General features: G+C 44.6%; 1 protein-coding gene across 2 annotated transcripts in view; it reads left to right on the top strand.

Moving 5' to 3' along the window:
- Positions 1-23,195, top strand: part of LAMB2 (laminin subunit beta 2) — a 93,988-nt gene that overhangs the window by 33,041 nt on the left and 37,752 nt on the right. For both annotated transcript variants that reach the window (XM_033926340.1, XM_033926341.1), the window contains exons 8-17: positions 2,207-2,270; positions 7,737-7,939; positions 8,772-8,892; positions 9,906-10,094; positions 11,752-11,931; positions 12,602-12,714; positions 15,181-15,260; positions 18,276-18,411; positions 20,608-20,766; positions 22,037-22,164. In XM_033926340.1, the coding sequence (XP_033782231.1) occupies positions 2,207-2,270; positions 7,737-7,939; positions 8,772-8,892; positions 9,906-10,094; positions 11,752-11,931; positions 12,602-12,714; positions 15,181-15,260; positions 18,276-18,411; positions 20,608-20,766; positions 22,037-22,164 (1,373 nt within the window). The remainder of the gene's footprint in view (positions 1-2,206; positions 2,271-7,736; positions 7,940-8,771; positions 8,893-9,905; positions 10,095-11,751; positions 11,932-12,601; positions 12,715-15,180; positions 15,261-18,275; positions 18,412-20,607; positions 20,767-22,036; positions 22,165-23,195) is intronic.

The following is a 23,195-nucleotide window of genomic DNA, read 5'->3' as shown; positions in this document are numbered from 1 at the left end:
TTCTTAAAACCAGCTATGCTATCCATTCTTACCACAACCTCTGGCAACGCTTTCCAGAGCTTAACTGTTCTCTTGAGTGAAAAAAATATTTCCTCCTATTGGTTTTAAAAAGTATTTCCCTGTTCAAGTGTCCCCTAGTTCTTTGTAATTTTTGATGGAGTGAAATATCGATCCCTTTCTACTCCACTCAGGATTTAGTAGACTTCAATCCTATCTCCCCTCAGCCGTCTCTTTTCCAAGCTGGAGAGCCCTAACCGTTTTAGTCTTTCCTCATACGAGAGGAGTTCCATCCCCTTTATCATCTTGGTCGCTCTTCTTTGAACCTTTTCTAGCGCCACTATATCTTTCTTGAGATAAGGAGAGCAGAATTGAACGCAATACTCCAGATGAGGCTCATCTTGCATTTAAGCACCTGCAATTATGCCAGCCAAACACCAGGGGCACCTGCAGGTGAACTGATGCGCATTACTTCCTGTGTTCTGTAAGTTGCATATGCAAGTAGCAGCAACACCCAGGCTCCGCCCACATGAACACCCGTCTTGCAAATATATGCCATCCCACTTATTTGCACTGTTTCATAAAGGTGGTTAATAAATCCCAATCAATCAGTCAATAAAATACATTTATACTCTTGAGTGGACACTTACAAAAGTGCAGTACTCTGTACATTTATGCTCAAGTTATGTCCACACGCATTTTCTCCATAGACAGAGTGAAAAACCATTTAGTACAGAGTGTAATGAATCGTACACCTTTTTTTTTTTTTTTATTTTTTTAATAGACTTAATGGATGGTAAAACCTTTTAGAAGACCAAGAAAAGAAATATGAAGGAGGGACCCTTGTGGTCTCAAAGCCAGATACAACATCTTTTTTCCTGGTCTTCTTAAAGTTTTACACAACAAAAGAAAGGAAAGGCCAATGTCACAATACAACACAAGGGATTTGATTGAAAGTTCCTATGGGAAGTCCCAACTAGGATCCTGGTTTCGACAAGAGCACTGCCTTCCTCAGGGGACATTCCAAAGTGATAACAGGATATTACAGTGGCATCTCTATTTCAGGTAGGCTTGAAAAAGACCTTTAGGAACGTACTGAAAGAAATACTGACAGCCAAACTTCTAAAGAAACTTGTCGAGGAGCTCTCAGTGAGAACCTCTGTATTACCATAAGTGACTGAAATGTTTCTGAAAAGGATTACTGAGGACTAAGGCAAGGTGAATCCAGTTGCTTTGTATTTTGAAAGATGGATGTTCAAGTTCAAGTTCACTTTATTTTTGATGAATCGCCTATTTAAAACATTCTAAGCGATGTACAATTAAAAACAAATTATAAGAGAACATACAATCATATTAGTAATACATTAATAACAGCAAAATAAATATTTGTTAAATAATTACATAAAACAGAAAAGATCTCTATACATAATGTTAAAAACAAACATGAAAGGGGGGAAAAAGTTACAAATTTTTCTCTTGATGGAGGAAAAAACATATATTAGGGAAAAAAAAAACAAAGGGAGGGGAAGAAAATAGAGGAAAAGAGAAGAAAAAAAAAAAAAAGATTAATTAATCAATAAAGGCATCATTGAATAAGAAAGTTTTTAAAAGTTTTTTAAAAGAGACAAGATCTCTATCCTTTCTAATAAAAAGAGGCAGAGTGTTCCAGAGTTGGGGAGCTAAAACAGAGAACATATCGTTTCTCCTTGTTCCCACAATTTTTAAGGAAGGGACCGATAATAACTCTTGTTGTGACGATCGAAGGGATCGATTTGAATGATATGGAATAATCATTCTGGATATAAATTGAGGGGTATTATATAGTAGGACCTTAAAAACTAGAAATGCTATTTTAAATGTTATTCTATGATTAATAGGTAGCCAGTGTGACTTAATAAGAAGGGGTGTTACGTGGTCGTATTTTTTTGCTTTATGTATAAGTTTTATGGCGATATTTTGGATTATTTGGAGTCTTTTCTTTTCTTTTTGGGAAATATTATATAATAAAGAATTACAGTAGTCTAATTTGGAAATGATCATAGAATGAACAAGGATATTAACAGATTTTGGTTCTAGAAAGGATGAAATAGATCTTATCAAACGTAATTTATAAAAACAGGATTTAACCGATACTTTAAAAGCCTGATTGGTTGATTTTAATGATTTCCCCAACCGCAATGTATCTTATCTCTCATGCTTTTCATCGTAGGTGATCTACAGGGTTCTGGATCCAGCCATCCCAATTGGTGACCCGTACGGCCCGGTAATTCAAAGTAGGTGTCCCCACTGAAATTTTGAACAGAACAGTCAACGGGGGCTCCCTGTGACTGTCGGACCCTTTCCTTCCCGCAACACTCCCATCTTCCTCCTCCTAAGGAAGTGATTCATGCATCACTTGCGTTCTTTCCTGGAAATATATTTGGCGTACCTTGCCGGGAAGTTGGCATTTTGTCAAGCAGAATTGCATGAGATGTTTTGTGGTGGAATGACTGAAGCAGAAGTGCCGCAGGGTCAGAGGGGAGCCCTCCTCTGATTCCTAGGGGGGCAATGCAGGAGAGGGGGGAAGGTCCAGAAGAGAAGAGTCAGAGAAAACGTTTACTTTACAGCTATTTAAGACAGCGAGGTCTCTGTTCTGAGGCCCTGGAATCGCGCTGCACAGGTTATCTGGCTTCAAGTACATAAGGTCATGAAGTATTTGTAACCCATGGCAAGCCATGGGTGTGATTTCTTTTGGAAACACTTTAAGTTCTATTTTTACAAACTATCTAACCTTAGCAACTCAGTCAAAATTAAACGTAGTAATCTTTAGGGACAGTTGTGACTCTCAAAACCCAGCTCTGTATCTCACCCAGACTGTGTGGCTGAAGAGCTCTAGGATAAGCTTTGCATCTGAGCCGACTGTACAAAAGTATTTGTGGGGATTAATTTACCCTGTTGCAAATTGCGTCAACTCTTTCTCCCCCCCGCAGGACCCATCAACACCAGAACTAGGTGTTCTAGTGTCTGTGGTATCGCAGCACAAAACAATGATACAGTGCAGTTAGGATTATCTTATGGCTCCAGAAAAAGGAGGATGGATTAATACATCCAGGTTTAACTGCCATTGCTTTCAATAGAAGTAAAACTCGGATGTCTCCATCTGTCCTCCTTACTTCCATTGCTTTCAGTGGAAGTAAAACCAGGGTTTATCAATCCGTCCTCTCATTTTCTGGAACCATACAGTAACCCTAAGTCAGTGGTCTCAAACTTGCGGCCCAGGGGCCACATGAGGCCCACCAGGTACTATTTTGAGGCCCTCGGTATGTTTATCATAATCACAAAAGCAAAATAAAGCAGTTTCTTGATCATCTGTCTCTTTAGCTATAAATGACAATATTATTATTAAGACTTGGCCAAAAGGAAAGATTTATCAACTATAAAGAGTTTTACCTCATGCAAAATTGTCATTTCTTTAATAAGACATTAACTATTTTTTCCGAGGCCCTCCAAGTACCGACAAATCCAAAATGTGGCCCTGCAAAGGGTTGGAGTTTGAGACCACTGCCCTAAATGCAGTGCGGTGGCATAGCGAGGGAGCACCCCTCCACTTTTCCACGCCTCTTGAGCGCCCCCCCACTGTTCCCCGCCGCTTTAGCCCCCACCCCCACCCCGTGTACCTCTTAAAATGTTTCCGGCGCGAGCAGCATCCTCCATCTACTGCTCACGCCATCTCGGCTTCTTTCTGATGCCACGTCCTGGTCCCGCGACCAGGAAGTAATGTCGGAACAGAGCTGACACCGGTGCGAGCAGCAGGTAGAAGAGTGGACATGTAAAGAGGTACGCAGGAGGCGGAGAGGAGGAGAGGCACTGCCGACCCCCGCAAGGATGGCACTTGGGGAAGTCCACCCCCCCCCCCATAGGGTTACTAGATGTCCGGATTTCTTTTGAGGACATGTCTGGTGGTCCGGACGGCTTTTTCAAAACCCAGCACTTTGTCTGCTGTGTCGGGCAGGGAGGAAGTTCGCTCATGCGTGGACGCTACCTGATGACATCATACGCGCCAGTGCAGTGCCCCACACATATAACCCCTCTCTGCCTGTAGATGTATAAGGTGCCCAAGATTTACGCCATTGCCCTGCCCTAGAGCTCACAGAAGTGGCCTGCTTCCAACTTGTGGTAGGTTTCTTTCTAAATTTAAGGGAGAGTTATTTTTGCGCAATATGACAGTTCTATATAAGAGTTTCCTGATGGATGTTGCTGACTTAGTCCAAGTTCCCATGGTGATGTTTTGCTTCATTACCAGATATGGCAGCCACCCTTTTTTTTTTTTTAGCGGGGGGAGTCGCGCTGGGGTGTTATAATTGGGCACCGTCCAGGCGAGCCGAAGACCCTCTCATATTTACCATCCGCGCTGCAGTTCTGATTTTGTTCTCAAAGTTCAGCTTGTAGGAACCTGGAATTGTTCCCAGGAAACTGGCTGCTGAGGGGAAATTTTAAGCCTTGCGGGAGAGGGAACTAATGTGGTTTTAGAGGGAGAGGGAACAGTTGGGATCAAAGCGTTTTGAAAGCCTTTCAGATAAGAGCCTGAATGTAACTGGGTTAGAAAAAGCTGTGTGGAATGAACCATGGAGACCTTAACAGTCGAGGCCTGGATTCTTTTGAGAAACAAACAGTCAGTCATTAAATGTACCACAATATACGACTGTTTCCTAAAACACTTAACAAGACAAATGCGTCAGTGCCAGAAAAATAAAATACATCTGTTGACTGATAGCTACCAACTTGACAGTCTGGCATCGGAGCTCGTTCATCTCTTCCCATAAGTTGCCGGTGTTTTTAATAACGGTGGCCTCCGTTCATTCCAAAGCCATTTTACTTGAGGTGGGCACCTTATAAACGAGCCAACGTTCAAAGCTACAGCTTTTTTATTGGGCTGATTTTTAGAAAATTGAGAACAATAAAAATGACGATATGGCAAGTGCAAAAGTTTGGAAACCCTTCCAGTTTGTTTAGTTCCATTAGATTATTGATATACAGTCGACGCCACCTAAGTGCAGGTCAGTTAAACGCACACTTCAGATATCCGCAGCCTACCACCACTGTCCCGTTTTCTTTTACATGAAAGTCAATGGACGTAAACTCCGGATTATTTGCAATTCGGATAAGCACACCATCCGCTTACGCGCACTGATGTCATAGGTCCAACCTCTATTCTTTCACGTTACGTTCACTCCGGTTAGATGCAATCACGTTCCGACTGGGAATGGCTAGGCTTCACACAGCAGCTTAAGAACTGGGACAGCTGGGAAAGTGAGGACAGAGCAACCTGTAGGGCATAGCTTTCCTGTACTTTAGGCTCCAGCGGCCCACATGCCATATTTAAACTGAATCCTCCCCCCCACTCCTATTATGCACACACTCCATTTAAGTGCACGTGGTGACCCGGTTTGAAGGCCGTGCACTTAAGCGGTGTTGACCGTATTGCCTTTCTGTGGTACAACCAAGGCAGTTTTCTTATTATATACAGGTATTTTTTCTGTCCCTAAATCATTGCAATTTTTTTTTTTAATGATTAATAAAACCTAAATTGTATATTATGTATATTGGTATTAGATCCCTTGTATTTGTCAAATTAGGATAAAAACTTATATTATAACTATGGAAAATTGTAACCTGTTAACTGTATATTATGTAGTTCTGAGTTCTTTGGGACGGACGGGATAGAAAATTAATGAAATAAAAAAATGCTTAAAGATTCAGTAGGTTTTCAAATAGCAACGTGAAGGCAAGTCAATTATTGAACAAATACTTGGACCCTTAGGTAGCATGGAAAAAACTTAGACTTTGAGCCCACTAGGGACAGGTACCTGCATATAATATGAGGGGTCACCGAAAAGTTCTCAGCCCAACCAAGAAGAGAATGATGTGGAGCCATGAAACTTAAAAAGTTATTCCACACGTTCTTGACATTTTTCATTTCATTGAGGCAAATGCATCTAGTAAATGGGCTCAAGTATAGCAAAACCAAGCCATTGTGACATCACCAGGTTGGCTCTTAGGCATTGGTGGAATGAGGCACTGTGACATCACAATATGAGGGCCCGCTGAAAAGTTCTCAGCCCAACCAAGAAGAGAATGATGTGGAGCCATGAAACTTAAAAAGTTATTCCACACTTTCTTGACATTTTTCATTTCATTGAGGCAAATGCATCTAGTAAATGGGCTCAAGTATAGCAAAACCAAGCCATTGTGACATCACCAGGTTGGCTCTTAGGCATTGGTGGAATGAGGCACTGTGACATCACAATATGAGGGGCCGCTGAAAAGTTCTCAGCCCAACCAAGAAGAGAATGATGTGGAGCCATGAAACTTAAAAAGTTATTCCACACTTTCTTGACATTTTTCATTTCATTGAGGCAAATGCATCTAGTAAATGGGCTCAAGTATAGCAAAACCAAGCCATTGTGACATCACCAGTGAGGTTGGCTCTTAGGCATTGGTGGAATGAGGCACTGTGACATCACAATATGAGGGGCCGCTGAAAAGTTCTCAGCCCAACCAAGAAGAGGATGATGTGGAGCCATGAAACGTACAAGTTATTCCACACTTTTCATTTCATATTATTGAAACAAAGTGTCAAGAAAAGTGTACTTCTTCCATTGTATATGTGGATAACACTCTTACACGTGTATTTTTCGCATTCTATTTTGTTAATAAAAAGATATTTTTTTAAAAAAACTATGGAATAACTTGTACGTTTCATGGCTCCATATCATTCTCTTCTTGGTTGAGCTGAGAACTTTTCAGGAGCCTCTCATATGTACAGCACTGTTTCCATCTAATAATACTATAGAAATTATTAGTAGTAGCAGAAATAAGCTTCCCGACAGCTTAAGCAGGGCTTCCTGAAATAAAGCAATACTGGAAGAAGCTTGTGGGGTGGGAAGGAGAAGGAACTCAACAGTTTAACAAGGGATACAAGATGTATCAAAGCAGGATGGAAAAGAGGAACTTGGTGGTGAAGAAGATGAGATAATCAGAGAACAGAAAAGGTACATTGGGTTCCCCAGGGTCCCAAGTCTTAATGACAACTTGGTTATCTTCTGCAGTTAGAAGTCCAGTTCAACCCTCTACTTTCAGCATTAAGGCATCTGAAAGGTAATCTGTGGAGCTGTCTATGGTACGTAAACATCATGGGATGTGGATTTTGTACGTGAAATTTTAACGATGAGTTTCACAAACGATCTTCAGCTAGCAACAGCTTCCAACCATAGTATAAAATAATGGATAAATCTAATCTACTTCTTAGTCTTATATAACGAATCGTCTCCTAAAAATAGGAGCTCGATTCGGTTTGCTTAATTAGATCACAAAGACAATCCATTAACATTCATTGGAGCTAAAGCCTAAAAAGCTGAAATTGGGACAAAACCCATGTTGAGATGGTCAAAGAATAGCAAATTCATCTAAATAGTTGGATAGTTGTTTGGAACTAATAGTCTCGATCATCTTTGTTAATAATGGAATATTAGCAATCGGACAGGTAAATCCCTGAAATGCATATAAATCTCTTCTAAAAGCATCTGTGGTTTATAACGGAACATGAAAAGGGGCTCTATTCAGAGAAGGGTGGAAGGACATGATGAATTGTTGAAGGGCTGGATTCTTTTTACCTCCCAGCTCATTTGAAGCATCCCTCGCAATGGATCGTTCTGCTCAGGTCCAATACGAGCTTCTCCATGCCTTCCTTTGTTTTTCAGACCTCCTTAAAATCACCAACCTGCGCGTCAACTTCACTAAACTGCACACCCTAGGGGACAACTTGCTGGATTCCCGAACGGAGATTGAAGAGAAATACTACTATGCCGTGTATGAGATGGTGGTGCGTGGCAACTGCTTCTGCTATGGCCATGCCTCCGAGTGCGCGCCCATCCAAGGCGTGAGGGGGGACATTGAGGGCATGGTAAGGACCATCGCTGAGACCTGCTGTAAGCAATCTCTCCCTTCTGTCTCTTCCACTCCAGTAATCTCTTCTTTTTGAGAACACATTGCATTGCGCCCGCGCAGATGCAGCGAGGTGATGTCACATGTATGCGTGTGACATCATCACATTGCATCTGCAGATGCCCCCCTGACGCGGTCCTGAGGATGAGAACCGGTTGAGGGGTAAGCGTTGGGGGCGAGGCTAGGGCGGAACAGGGCAAGGCTGGGTGGAACTGGGGGGCTGGGCTATGGGTCCGGATTTTTACAGGAGCAAGTCTGGAAGGCTGATCCTTGATAAGGGCCTATTGCAAACAAGGGTGCAGGTTCTCACAGATCCAGCAGTGGTTCCAGCTCCTCTTGTTGCAAAGGAAACCCCGCACGGGATGAGCAGCCACTGCAGAGCCTGTGAGGAGCACACCCTGGGGACCTGAGGAGAAAGGAGTAGGGGAGGTAGGGAACTGGGGAAGGCCAATGACCAGTGGATTTCCAACAGATGCATTGCTGGTTTTAGGGTTCTGCCAGCTTCTCTTGGTCCTGAAAACAGGACTTGTTTGCATTCCATGAAGAGCAGAGTCGATAATCCCTGTTTTAGATTCATTGTACTAAGCGATCTCATTTTAGAGCACCAGCTTTAAAGGAACGGGTTCCAGTACAAATAATGATTAGCAATCCCCATTGTTCTATTGACATGGGTTCAGCAACAATATAAGGCCTAGGTGAGGCTGAAGGTATGCTTTGAATATTCGTAAGAAAATAAGGTTGCCACAGAGGGAAAGACCTTCTCAGTTTCTCAGTGTAACTTATTCCTACAGGTCCACGGGAGGTGTGTATGCAAACATAACACCAACGGCCTCAACTGTGAGAAGTGTGATAGCTTCTTTAATGACCTGCCCTGGAAGCCAGCTGAAGGACGCAAAACCAACGCATGCAAAAGTGAGTTCTCTAGGGAGCTACTATAGTGCTGAAAGGTGTATGCAGGTTGTACATGTACATTTAATATGTAATAGATGGTCCCTGCTCAGAAGAGCTGACAATCTAATTTAGACATGACTCAGGCAGTCTGTTCCAGGCATACAGTGCAGCAAAATAGAAGGGACGGAGTTTGGAGTTAGCAGTGGAAGAGAAAGGTACAGATAGGAGGGTCTTTCCCATTGAAGGAAGCATAGAGGGAGATTAAGTGAGGGCTACAGAGTGAATGCACTTGTAAGTCAGTAAGAGGAGTTTGAAATGTATTCGGAAATGGATGGGAAGCCAGTGAAGTGACTTGAGGAGAGGGGTCATGTGAATAAGGCGGCTTTGGTGGAATGTGTCATGCAGCAGAATTTTGAATGGATTGAAAGGGAGAGAGATGGCTGAGTAGAAGACCAGAAGGAAGCTAGTTGCAGTAATCTAAACGAGAGGTGATGGGAGCGTGGATAAGGGTTTTGGTATTGTGCTCAGAGAGGATTTTGGTAATACTATAGAGGAAGAAGTGACAGGCTTTAGCAGTTTGTTAGATCTGACTGGGTAAGGAGAGGAGTCAAAGATGACCCTGAGGCTGCGAGCTGATAGGACAGGAAGGAGGAGAGAGTTGTCCACAGAAATAGAGAATGGGGAAGAGGGTTTGGGTGGAAAGATAAAAAGCTCGGTCTTAGCCTTATTCAGTCGTAGATGGCGATGAGACACCCAGGTAGCAATGTCGGCTCTTAATCAGTGTTCCCTCTAAGCTGCGCTGGTGTGCGCTGGCGCACAAAATATTGCCTCGCAGCGCACAATGTCACGTCACAGCGCACGGCGTATGGAGATGGCAGGCCGCGGCGAGAGGAGAATCAGGCGAGTTGGCGCTGGCGCCCGATATTTTTAGCGCACGGGGAAAAAATTTTGCTCACACCACCCGCCCGCTTAGAGGGAGCATTGCTCTTAATTGCACTTGGAGCTGTGACGTAACTGTTCATGTTTTCTCTCAGAATGCAACTGTAACAACCATTCACGGAAGTGCCACTTCGACCTGGCGGTATACCTGTCCACAGGCAATGTGAGTGGCGGGGTCTGTGACGAATGCCTGCACAATACAATGGGCCGCCACTGTCAGTTCTGCAAACCCTTCTTCTACAAAGATGCAAGCAAGGACATCCGGGACCCTGGCGTTTGCAGAGGTGAGATCAGTAAGAGCAGGGTTACAAGACGTCCGGGAAAACCCGGTAGTTTGTCCAGGTTTTGGAACGCCCCCGACCTCCCGGCTGCGTCTGCAGGGCTTCTGAGCATGCATCCGCGCATGCTCAGAGGCCCTCCAGACGCAGCCGGGAGGTCGAAAAAGAAAGATGTGGCTTTGTGGGGGCGGGGCTGGAGGCGGAATGGGGCGGGGCCATGTGTCCAGGTTTCTCTGTATTTATATTGCCTTATCGTTCGCCTTGCTACTGTTCTCATCCCCCTAAACATGTGCTCAGTCCTACACGGAGCACCTAGGAGTTGTATCACTGTTGCCTTTCTGTCGGTAGTTCTGTATATCTGCTGTGTGTGAATTTGTAACTTTGGTGCTATCCTTCCACTATGTATGGGCTCTTCCACGAGCTGACACCGAAACTACACGACATCAAAACGACAAATTTACGTCCCAAACAGATCACTGAGATCTCAAACGGAGAGACGGCTCACACTACCACCCGGTCGCTCACTCAAAACTGAGACGGCCCGCAAACGCTCTTGTTCACAGTTCAGACCCAGATTCTGGCACATCATCCCCACATCCATTAGATCGCTAGACAACCTACGGAAGTTCAGGAAGGCCGTGAAAACCTTCCTCTTCACAAATCCAGCTCCTTCATGTCCAACGCTACTCACGGGACCTAAACTGCCGACCACCCATCATGTACTCGCTTACAACTCTAAGGGCTCCTTTTATCAAGCAGCGCTAGCTTTTCATCACGCGCTAACCCCCCGCGCTGGCTAAAAGCTACCGCCTGCTCAAGAGGGAGGCGGTAGCAGCTAGCCCGGCCGGCGGTTTATCGAGCGCTATTACACGCGTTAAACCGCTAGCGAGGCTTGATAAAAGGAGCCCTAAAACTTTAATAATAATAATAACTTTATTTTTTTCTAGACTGCCACAATCTTACGACTTCTAGGCGGTTTACACTGAAGAGCGCTGGACAATCGGCGAATTACAGAATACAAATAGCGAAAATATCACTGGACAGTCGGCGAATTACAGAATACAAATAGTAAAAATACACATATTTCTCAAAGTTATCAGTATGGTGTTATTAGTTTTAAAATGCTATCTGATTAGGAGATAAATCTGTCGAACAGCGCTGTCTTAATTTCTTTCCAAAATGCGCCGTACAATTATGTTCTGTTAGTACAGTGAATGCTGTCCTAAATCTATACTATGCAACCTATATATACTATCCCGAGTGGTCTATAAACACAGTACTAAATAAGATAACTAACTCCACTCAATAAGAAAAGTGCAGGAAATCTACAGATTTATACTATGCCATGTAATATCTTCTATATTATGCCATGTAATGTCTTCTATAAATGCAGCAACTTCTTCTAAGCTATGTCTGCCAAAAATGTCTTTCAATAATTTTGTCCTTCTGTACTGTGAATGTACCTTTGTAACCCGTTCTGGTCTCCTTTGGGAGGACGGGCTGAATAAATGAAAGAATGACAAATAAAATGCTAAAGGTTCAGAGATATGACACCCCTGCCCTCACCCAAGTTTCTTGATGGATTTACTGGCCCCGCCCATCGGACGAATGTCCGAGCGGCTAGCTCAGCTTCAAGTAAAACTTCTTGTCTATCTTTCCTCAGCCTGTGACTGTGACCCTCGTGGCTCCCAGGATGGAGGACTCTGCGATGCCCGTGATGACCCGGTGTCGGGCCTGATTTCTGGGCAGTGCCGCTGTAAAGATTACGTGGAAGGCCCTCGCTGCGACAAGTGTAAAGCTAGCTTCTTTGGGCTCAGTGCAGACAACCCCCAGGGATGTCGGCGTAAGTACCTTGCCTGAGTTACCTCTGTGCTTTCAAGTATTTCTCATATAGGGTTGCCAGGTTTTCCAGTGGCCCCCTCTCCCTTACCTCAATTAGATAACCCGGAGGGACACGGAGTCCCTCTTCCCAGCTGCCTGCACCAGCTAAAATGGGTCTTCTCCTCCATGGTGCATCTCGGGATGCACCAGGGAGGGCCTGAGGCTCTGGTTATACGACTTGGGCAAATCAGAACCTCATACCTCTACCAGGTGCATCCCAAGATGCACTGGGGAGGGAAAGGACCATTTTAGACGATGCAGGCAGCTGGGAGGAGGGAGTTCGCGTCCCTCCAGGTAATCTATTTAAGAGGGAGGGAGGCACTGGCCAGCAGGGGAGACTGGGAATCTCTCCCGCTGCAAGAGGAGGGGGTTGGATTGCGTTGCAGCGGGGATTTTAGGGAAGCGGCATGTGCGCAGCAGGAGGGGGGCAGGGAAGAAGTGTCTGGAGGGGGCGTCTCTCGCCCTCTTTACGCCACTGGTAGGAGCTGCTGAACATCGCATCCTTGAACATCAAGTTTGGGATTGTTAGCTTGGCTTTCCGAGTTGCGCTCACGGCCGTTTACAGCACTGGTGATGTCTTGGTACCTTACGTTTCTCTCCCTTGTGTTCTGATGTCCTTTTTTCTGTGGTAGGGTGCCAATGTGACCCTCGAGGCACAGTGTCAGACGGCACTCCATGCGATCCGATCACTGGAAATTGCTTCTGTAAACGCCTGGTAACTGGACACAGCTGTAACCAGTGCCTGGTGAGTACCTATGCCCCTAAACCTAGTCCAAAAGGGCACCTGCTTCGATAGGACACGCAAATCAGTTATTACCATTCAAGAGAGGCAGAGTGGAATGATATTTAGGGCCGTGGGTAGAGAACCGGGTTCAAATCCCACCGCAGCTCACTTAACCCTCCATTGACCCAGGTATACACACTCAGAATTGTGACGCCCCTGTGGGGGGCAAAGAAAGTGCCTGCTGGTAATACATTTAAACTGGTTTGGTTGTACTACAGAAACGCAGTACATCAAATTCGTATCCCTTTATTACTGAGGCCTTCATGGGATCTGTTGTTCTCTTAAATTTACACCGAAATATTTTATTTGCATATTGTCTACCACACCTAGCCATCTCCCCGGGTTCTTTGCAGTTTTTCTCATATTCAGAAGCACTGGCGGAACCCGTCCATTCATTCCTGCTCCATCCCGTCACCTAGACCCAAGCCTGCATTCTCATCGACCCCTGGAGCCAAAGAAGACAACTGTAGGACAGATGCACTTGACGCAGGCACTTTATCGAGTCAATCAAACCGTTGTGATGAAAATGATCCACCTATGTTCTAAAGAAACCGGGACCCGACACGGTCCGTGTTTCGATCAAAACATCTTCCTCAGGGGGGTCCAGGGTTTTCCTTTAGAGGGAACGAGGTGGAGCACAACAACGTGCAGGAAAAGTCCAGCCATGACTCTTCGTCTCGGCTGCTCTTATTGCAAACTGCTGCGCATGGTAGTTCTCGCGCTGCAGCTGTTGCGGTGGGTTTTTTATGTTCCCGCCATTGCCTGTCTCCTGTCAGGAGACCAATGCAGGAGCTAGTGAACTGAGCAGTGTCTAGGGTATAGCTCTGATGGTTTTTGAAAAGCTTCCTGACAAAATCGCATTGGGAAGGGGCGTCCGTGCATGCGCAGATGCCATCTTGTGGCAGAACAGGGCGTGTCAGGCGGAACTGGGCAGTCCTGGGGGCATGGCCTTGTGTCTGGATTTTCCTGAAGGAAAATATGGTAACCCTATCCACATCTGAACTCTGCCCACCCTTCATTCTGGGGCCTCCACACAAAGAAGCTTGAAGTTGGAACATGTCCTTTTTAATCTGATGCAAAAAATGCAAAGTAGGACTGCTTTTCCATGCTTTGCGGTATTTCAAACACTCTGTTAGTTTTTCTTGGCTCGTGTTTCCCACTGGTATGTTTGTGAAAGTTTAAGCCAGAGGGCTTGAGAAAAGACTTAGCTTGACACCAAACATTTTCAGCAAAGTTTTCAGACCGAACCGCTGGGTGTCTCCTTCATGCTGTGGTCTGAGAGCTGCAGACCCTTTCGTCACTGCTCGCTACGAGACCCCCCACCCCTGCCGCGTACCAGGGAGTCTGGAGGAGAGAACGGGGCTGGCTCAGGTTCAGCCTGCTTGGAAAAGGTGCAATTACCCAGCATTCCACAGGTGGGCCTCAAAAATAGAAAATCTTGTTTGAAGCACAAACTCGTTTAGATCAAAATTAGTATGGTATGCTTTTTAACTTAAAAAGAACCACACGCATAGATAAACACAGTGCAGAAAACATAAATCAAGTTTAAATCTTTTAATCTATGCCCTTCCCTTGGCATGCTCCTGGGTCTTTTCATATAAAGCTCAGGGTCTGTGCTCTTTTACACAGCAGCTGGTGTGCTTGACTGAAGAAAAGGACCCGGGAAGTTCCAGTGAATTAAGTCTGTAGGTTAAAAGCTTCCACAGCTTCCATCAGACTCGTACAACTTTCATGTAAGTGGCTTTTCACTTTGAAAGAATTAATGGAAACTAAAAAGTAGCACAAAATAAACCCAGCTGTTGACTTGCTGAACATTAAAAAAAAAAAGAGAGAGAAAAAGAAAGTTCTTCTATGAATAGGGTTACCATTTCTCGGGCAGCAAAAATCTGGACATGTGGCCCGCCCCCTAGGCCCGCCCAGTTCTATCTAAGTCACACCCCATTTTGCCCCAACTCCACCCCAAACCTCTTCTCGAACTCAGAGCCGCATTTGGAGGGCCTATGAGCACGCGCAGGTGTGGGACACCATGGCATCGCATGCAGGCGTGCATTTATGTGACATCGCCGCGATGGCATCCGCGCATGCGCCCTCCCGGCGCGGCCCCCCCCCGAGCTCGAAGCTTTTCAAAATCCGGACAAAGTGCCGGGTTTTGAAAGCCATCCAGACGCCTGGACGGTCTCTTTAAAAAGAGGACATGTCCGGGTAACCCTATCTCTGAGTCTCTTTTGGTAAGTACCTCTTCTATTTTCAGTGCGGGTGAATTGAGCTTGTCCTGTGGATAATGGCTCAATCTAACTTGCTGGTTGCCCTGCTTCTCGCTTACCACTCTTCTGTCCAATGGAGAGCCTTGCCAAGGAAATGCCCTTGCCCAATCACAGCAACATGTACTGTAAGTATCAGAAGTATAATGCTTTTCTTTCCTTTCAGCCAGAGCACTGGGCTCTGAGTCACGACCTCCAAGGCTGCCGGCCCTGTGACTGTGACATTGGAGGCGCATGGGATAACCAGTAAGTGTTGGTTTAGTGAATGAGTATAGTCCGATTCATAGTCAAATGCGCGCAAGACAAGCGAGCGGCAAGACAACTGAGCGCAAGCTCAATGGTCTCTCGCGCTATTATCATTGCGCGCTATTATCTTTGCGCTGATTTGTCTTGGGCGTTTTTGTCTGCGCGCTCTTGTCTTGCACGCATTTGACCTGTCGCCGTATAGTACAGGGTGACACTTCACGGTCGAGACACAGTGACGGCACTTCGCAAGCGCAGCGGTGTACTGTGGAAAATCCAGGAAAGGTCCAAAGATCTACTTCTCCAAGAGGTGGTGCACAGAATCCGATCCATGTCGAAAGGAGTATATAGTAACGTACGGGGCTCCTTTTACAAAGGAGGCGGTAGCGGCTAGCCTGTGCTATTCTGCGTTAAGACCGATAATTTCCGCCTCACAATGACGGCAGATAGATGCACTTTTTATGTTTAAAACAGTTTTTATTGAGCAATGACAAAATAATAATAATAATAATAATAATTTTATTTCTTATATACCGCTGTACCGTGAGGTTCTAAGCGGTTTACAGTAGAAACAGAAGAAATGCAATAAGTAAGATTAATTAAGATGAAGAGAGAGTACTTAGAGTTCCCTGACTGTCCCAAAGGCTCACATTCTTGCTAAAGTACTTGAGAAGAATAAATTAGTTAGGTTATAAACATAGAGTAGAAGAAGGTAGGAAAACAGTTCATAGGAAAATTAATTTCGAATACATTATACATTATATATTGTTCAAGGCGGAATACAAATTATAGGAATTACCAAAAGAATTGCGTAATAAAGATTATTTAGATAAATTACATAACAGTGATTCGTGTACATTAAATGGTGTGGTAGAGGATTCAATTTTGAGAATTACATATCAGGGAATCAAGTGATAACAGAATATAGTGGAGATTATCAGTATATACGGTTTACAGATTGGAAGTTACCTAATAATGAAGTAAGAAATTTATTGGATAGTGTGGAAAATGTTTATATAGGAATCAGAGTATGTATGATAGGAAAGGTTCTAAGAATTGAATTAATGTGTTATTCTATCGAGGGAGAGCTTGTGCATAAAGGGAGGATATAACCGAAAACTCGGAATAGCACACATTATATGACAGACCGCCCTCATTTTTCAATATAACCCTATGATGAACAAAGCTGAAAGATAACAAATCAATATTCTTTTATACCCAATACCACCCCCATCCCTGCACAAGACAAACGATATACGTGGTAGTAGAAGTGGATATATTTATAAATTCAATATTCTCCTATGTGCATTGGCGTCAAAGTCGCCCAGAAAGGCTCCCACACAGCCTAAAATTGCTTTTCGTTTAATGATTGGCGATCACTTATAAGACATAGAAACATGACGGCAGATAAAGGCCAAATGGCCCATCCAGTCTGCCCATCCACAGGAACCATCCCAGTGCCTATCCCAGGCCGTCTTGAATTCAGACACAGTCTCTGTTTCCGGGAGACTGATCCACGCATCTACCACCATTTCTGTAAAAAAAAGTATTTCCTCAGATTACTCTTAATTTCATCCTATGCCATGGCATTCCAGAGCTTCCTGTCAAATGAAAGAGACACTTGAGGAAAGAAGAGAACGGGGAGATATGATCGAAACGTATAAATACATCACAGGACGCATCGAGCCAGAAGATGATATCTCCTGGCCCATGGGTCCCTCGACCACCAGAGGACATCCGCTGAAAATCAGGGGAGGGAAGTTTCACGGCGACTCCAGGAAGTACTTCTTCACCGAAAGAGTGGTGGATCATTGGAACAGACTACCACTCCAGGTGGTAAAGGCCAGCAGCGTGACGGATTTTAAGAATAAATGGGATACTCTTGTGGGATCTTTAAGGAAGTAAATTCAGGGGGGGATACTTGGAATGGGCAGACTTGGTGGGCTGTAGCCCTTTTCTGCCGCTTTTTTCTATGTTTCTATGTTTCTATGACTTGACTCGTGCGCATTTACATCACGTAGATATTTAAATGACTCTTAATCATATCTTCACTCTCCCGCCTTTCTTCCAAAGTATACAGATTGAGATCTTTAAATCTGTCCCCGTACGCCAACACACAGCTATAAAAGGACATTTGCAGACGCACTTTTTAAAGCACAGCAAATGTCAACTGAATTTTGGGATTTATTAGAAACATGCACCATAGGATATTATGAGCTAGGATTGTATGCACCTATCCTTTGCATAGCCATCGCAATTAAGAAGTTTCATTGTGGACTTTTATGGATGAACACATGATTGAAAAAATTATCAAGGTTTGATTGAAAGTTTACTATTCATGTTTGAAGTGGAGTTTTATTACAGACCCATGGTGGTAGCGCCCCTCCCCCACCCTCATCTCCACACAGCCCCCACTCCTCCGATCTCACCTACTGCACGCTTCCCCACCTCTTCCCTTCCCCCATACCTCTAGTTGAAGTTGTTGCTTGTGACGGTCAATAACGTGCTCCTCGTGACCCCGCCGGCTCTCTCTGATGTCACTTCCTGTGCGCAGCACCCGGAAGTGATGTCATTGGGAGAGCCGAAGAGGTCACAAGGAGCACGTTATTGACCGCCGCGAACAACAACTTTAACTAGAGGTATAGGGGGAAGGGAAGGGGGGGGATGCGCGTGGAGGGGAGGAATAGGAAGAGGCGGGGCAGAGAGGAGGAAGAATGCTGGCACCCCCACCTCACCCCCTCTCCCTTACTAAGCCACTGCTTGTGAGTCTGGGAGCCGAGTTATTGAGGTCAACTTTGTTGTTATGATTTTGGTGTTGATTTTGAGTGGCATGAAGTGTGAAATCCCAACAATCCGTCAATAGCAGCACGTTCAATTTTGAACTGGTATTACAACGTCCGCGTCTACACAAGCTAGGGCAAGATGAGGAATACAGATTCAGTTGGTATAAAGAGATGGATAACTAAACCGAATGGATTTTCGTTCATGCTGGTCATTGCTTTACCTCCATCTTACCAGGTGTGCCATAGAGAATGGTCAGTGCCGATGCCGCAGTCACATGGTTGGCAGACAGTGCAGTCAAGTGAAGTCGGGCTACTATCGCATCAGCCTGGACCACTACATCTATGAGGCGGAGTCTGCACTGCTTCAACAGGTAAAGGGGGAAATTATAAGCTGAGACATGACCGTGGAAGGTTCTTTCAACTTTTGGACCACAATGACTCCATTGGCCAGGAGTCGTCTCCTGAATTGTTGACTTTCTTGGTTGACTTGTTTATTGTATTTGAGCCCTTGTTTGCTCTCATGTGCTTGCTGCTGGAGAGGGAGTGAAGGTTGGTGGATGTTGGAGTGGGGGGGGGAATTGTTGAGGGCTCTTTTGTATTTCAGTGACACTTAAGCTTCCAATTACCAGTTAGTATATTCTGTATCTTTGCTGTGTTGAGCTCAATAAAAATTATTTGACAAACTGAGACATGAAGCTCAGAAGAGAAGTGAGAGTAAAACCATCCCACACTTGCTCATAGGAAATGTATTCAGTTTGTAAAGATAGCTTGAGGAGTGGTGGCGTAGCCTAGTGGTGGTTTCAGCAACAGACCGAGAACCGGCGAAGCCAGCATTAAAATGCCCCGGCTTCTCTTTGTGATTTGGGGTAAATCACTTAACTTTTCTTTGCCTCAGATATAAAATTAGATTGTAAGCTCTCCGGGGACAGGGACCTATTATACCTAAATGTAAATGACTTTCAGTTACTATTGAAAAAGTGTGAGTTAAATCTTCAACTTCCTGAAAATGCCAAATCAACATCACCTGATCCGTAAGAAAGGAGGTGTCCAGGTGGGGTTCTGCTGCTCTCCAGAGCATACACAAAACTGGGATATGATAACAGTGCAGGAACTACAACTAGGGCGGCTGTCAGCTAAAATAACATGGAAACAGGAAGAGTGGGGGTGGGAACTGTACACATCAGCTGGGGATTAATGCACCGAACTGAGTATGAATGTTGAACAGATATAATTTATTGATATAAATAGACCCAACACTGGTTATAAGAAAGGTTTGGACAAGTTCCTGGAGGAAAAGTCTATAGTCTGTTATTGAGAAAGATATGGGGGAAGCCACTGCTTGCCCTGGATCACTAGCACGGAATTTTGCTACTATTTGGGGTTCCAGAATCTTGCTATTCTTTGAGATTCTGTCTGGAATCTTGATACTCTTTGGGGTTCTAGAATATTTTGTTATTCTTTGGGGTTCTGGAATGTTGCTACTCTTTGGGTTTTGACCAGGTACTAGAGACCTGGATTGGCCACTGTGAGAATGAGCTACAGAACCTTTGGTCTGACCCAGGAAGGCTATTCTTATGTTCTTAACACAGTCTGTGTTTTGGCTTGAGAGCCTGCCTTGGGGGTACTTCTATTATCAAGTAGGTGATGAGCTTGGAATTTTACTGGTACGTTGTGTCAATGAATCGGGGTTGCTAAAACAAACGCTCATTACTGCACGGCGAGAGAAAGTCCGTTTGTTCATATGTTGCCGACTGCCAACATTTAAGAATCTGAACAAACACTCAATTCCAACCAAACGCTCTTATTCATAAATGTTGGCTGTCGACAACGTATGAACGAATGGACTTTCTCTCGCCATGCAGTAATGAGCGTTTGTTTTAGCAACCCTGATTCATTGATGCAATGTACCGGTAAAATTCCGAGATCATCATCTACTTGACAATATATGAACCTCCGAGACAGGCTCTCGAGCCAAAACGAGGACTGTGTTAAGTCTATTTATATCAATAAATTATATTTGTTCAACATTTGTACTCAATTCCGTGCATTAATCCCCAAGTCAATGTGTACAGTTCCAGCCCCACATTTCCTGTTTTGGATTGTTTTCGTGGGGTTTTCTTTCCTTTTTGTTGGTCTTTTTTTTTATATATGGAAACAACAAGAAAATCTATTACTTATCATTGCCAAACCCCCCCCTCCAAAAAAAAAATCCCCCTGATATTTAAATACCACAGTTAGCATTTATTTTTATGGTGTACAATAAATTGTTTTCCAGAACATCTATATCCACAGTCTTCTTTTATTTTTCTCGTTTGATTGATTTTACTGTGGATTGTTGGATCTTCTTTTTCCTTTTGCTGCGTTGGACTGTAGCATTTAAACATATATCATTGTATCACAGAAAGGTGGTATATCAAGTCCATGACCCCCTCCCCCTTACACACACACGTCAAATATTACTGGCTGCCAGTCTAGTCCTCTGTGACTGTCCTTTCTGTGGATCACTGACTTGATGATTAATTTGGATTTTGTGATTTAACTTTTGATCTGTTGTCTTTCCACTACAGGGCTGCTCGGTGGTGGAGAGAGAGTACCCCGTGGGCCGTCCTGCCACTTGGACTGGACCTGGGTTTGTCAGGGTCCATGAGGGTGGCATTTTGGAGTTCAAGATCAGTAATGTCCCTTTCTCCATGGAGTATGATCTTCTCATTCGCTATGAGCCTCAGGTAAAAGCCAGAGACAATGGAATTACACACACTATCTTCTTTAAAAGCATGATGACAGCTGAGCTTCATGTTAGAAAGATTCAGCATCGGTGCACCTCTAACTGAGGTTCCTATTCCAAATGTATATTGCCATGGAATTGCTTATCAATGATTAGTATATTTTCACATGTCTGAGGTCACATTGGTTCTGCTAAGTAGTCTAGCAGTCAGAAGAGTGAACGTACAACTAAGAAAGCCAAGTATCATTCCTCCCTATTGATGCTCCTTGTGATTTTAGGCAAATCACTTTGCTCTCAATTGCCCCAGCTACCAACTTAGATTGTAAGCCCTCCGGGGGTAGGGACCTATTTATTTGTTTAATTCTATATTTAGCCTTTCCTCCCAGTAAAGCCCAGAACATGTATACATGAGCTGTAATTTGCCTTCAGGATGGAGTTTGAAGAGGCAAATAATTCAATCCAAACTCCAGCCTTTACAGAAACAAACAAGAACATAAGAATTGCCTTTTTAATTTTTCAGGTGGAAGCAACATCACGAACCTGCTGCCCGCGTCGTGTCGGCTCTTCCTGTGACAGGGGCCCGGAAGTGACGTTGGAGAGAGGCGACACCGATGCGGGCGGCGAGTTCGTAATGCTGCTCGCGCAGGAAAAATTAAACGGGTGCGAGGGGAGGGAAGGGGGACGGGAAGAAGGGGGAAGAGAGGAGAATGGGTGCCTGAGCCCAGGGAGGACCCCCCATACTACTCCAGTGCATGTTACATTGCTCTAACACAGTGCCCGTATTTGCTGTTTTGTGTTTATATGAGTATTTGTGATGTTTGTTTTAATTTTGTTTGATATGTGAACTGCCTAGACTTTTATAATAGTATATAAGTTTTTAAAATTAATTAATGGCATGTGCATATGGCATCTCTTAGAGCAGGGGTAGGGAACTCCGGTCCTCGAGAGCCGTATTCCAGTCGGGTTTTCAGGATTTCCCCAATGAATATGCATGAGATCTATTTGCATGCACTGCTTTCAATGCATATTCATTGGGGAAATCCTGAAAACCCGACTGGAATACGGCTCTCGAGGACCGGAGTTCCCTACCCCTGTCTTAGAGAGAGGAAGAGATAATGGTTACTGCGGATGGACAGACTGGATGGGCCATTTGGCCTTTATCTGCCATCATGTTTCTATACGACTAACAAAAATGTGCCTTGAAGTCTTCCATTACTCATAAATGTACCAGAAGAAGCTTTCTATAAATGTTCTTCCCCCTTCCTTGTTAGCTCGCTGAGAAATGGGAAGAGGTGAGAGCATCTGTAATTCGACCAGGACCCGTCCCGACCAGCAGCCCATGTGGAAACACAATCCCAGCAGATGACAAACTAAGTGTGTCCTTGCCTCCCGGCTCCAGGTCAGAAGCCCATATTTTATATAGATGGTGCTGATGATGATAATATTTTTCTCCACTGCTTCATCTATTTATTACCTACAAAGTGCCCCAGGGTGTGGTGTGTACTAGAGAATGACACGGTGACAAAATTCATCACCGTTCCCGTCCCCGCGGATAACCGCGGGAAATAATCCCATGTCATTTTTTAGTGTCTATTTCAGCCTCAGTCCTTCTACACCAGCATTCTTCAAAGCAAAGCTTGCGGGTCAGTGGTTGTGGCCATTCATACTCTGATTCTTATGGGAGCCAAGGATAATGAAGCCATTGTGACATCACTGATGTGATTGGCTCTTAGGCACTGGTGGAATGAGGCATTATGACATCACAATTTCCATAGCAAAGCAGCAGATGAATCCAGAGACTAGTGGGTATAGCTCACATCGACCAGCAGGTGGAGATAGAGAACTGATTAACAGTTGGCCTTAAAGCCTGGTGTTCTTTCTGTTGATTCAGTTTTGCTCTATCTCCCAGCAGGGTTGGAGCTATCCTTCTAGCTCCTGGTCTCTGCCTGCTGCAGGATAGATTGAAGTGGTGTTCCTGTAGGATTCCTCTGTTGAGACTAGTTCTCTTCAGTAGGTGGGGGTGCCTGGCTGTTTGGTGCCGGCTTTGGGAGGTACACCTGGGCCCTCCCAGGTCCCTGCTCCACCCTCCCCTCCGTTGGATAGAGGGGTTCCTTTCCAGGTGCAGGAGTGGCTGGCTTCTTCATTCCAGTTTAAAAAAAAAAAAAAAAAAAAGGGGCCTTCCTGCTTGTACTGAGCCGTGCTGTGCTTCACTCGGCATGCAGTACATTTACCAATGATTGCCTGGCTTCGGGGGTAAGCGGCTGACCGGGTGAGTGTTTTCTTTTCTTCTCGAGTGTGGTCGCGTTTTCCCGGGTGCCGGGCGGCTTGGGGGGCGGAGTCGTCATTCGGCGGCGTTCGCCGCGTGTGTGAGAAAAAAAAAAAAAAAGAAAAACCGCGTCGGAGCTGTTTGATCAGGCCGAGGGGAGATGG

Source organism: Geotrypetes seraphini, chromosome 17, assembly GCF_902459505.1.
Source record: "Geotrypetes seraphini chromosome 17, aGeoSer1.1, whole genome shotgun sequence".
Taxonomy (NCBI): domain Eukaryota; kingdom Metazoa; phylum Chordata; class Amphibia; order Gymnophiona; family Dermophiidae; genus Geotrypetes; species Geotrypetes seraphini.
Note: the sequence above shows the minus strand (reverse complement) of the source record. Positions and strands in the feature narration are given on the sequence as shown.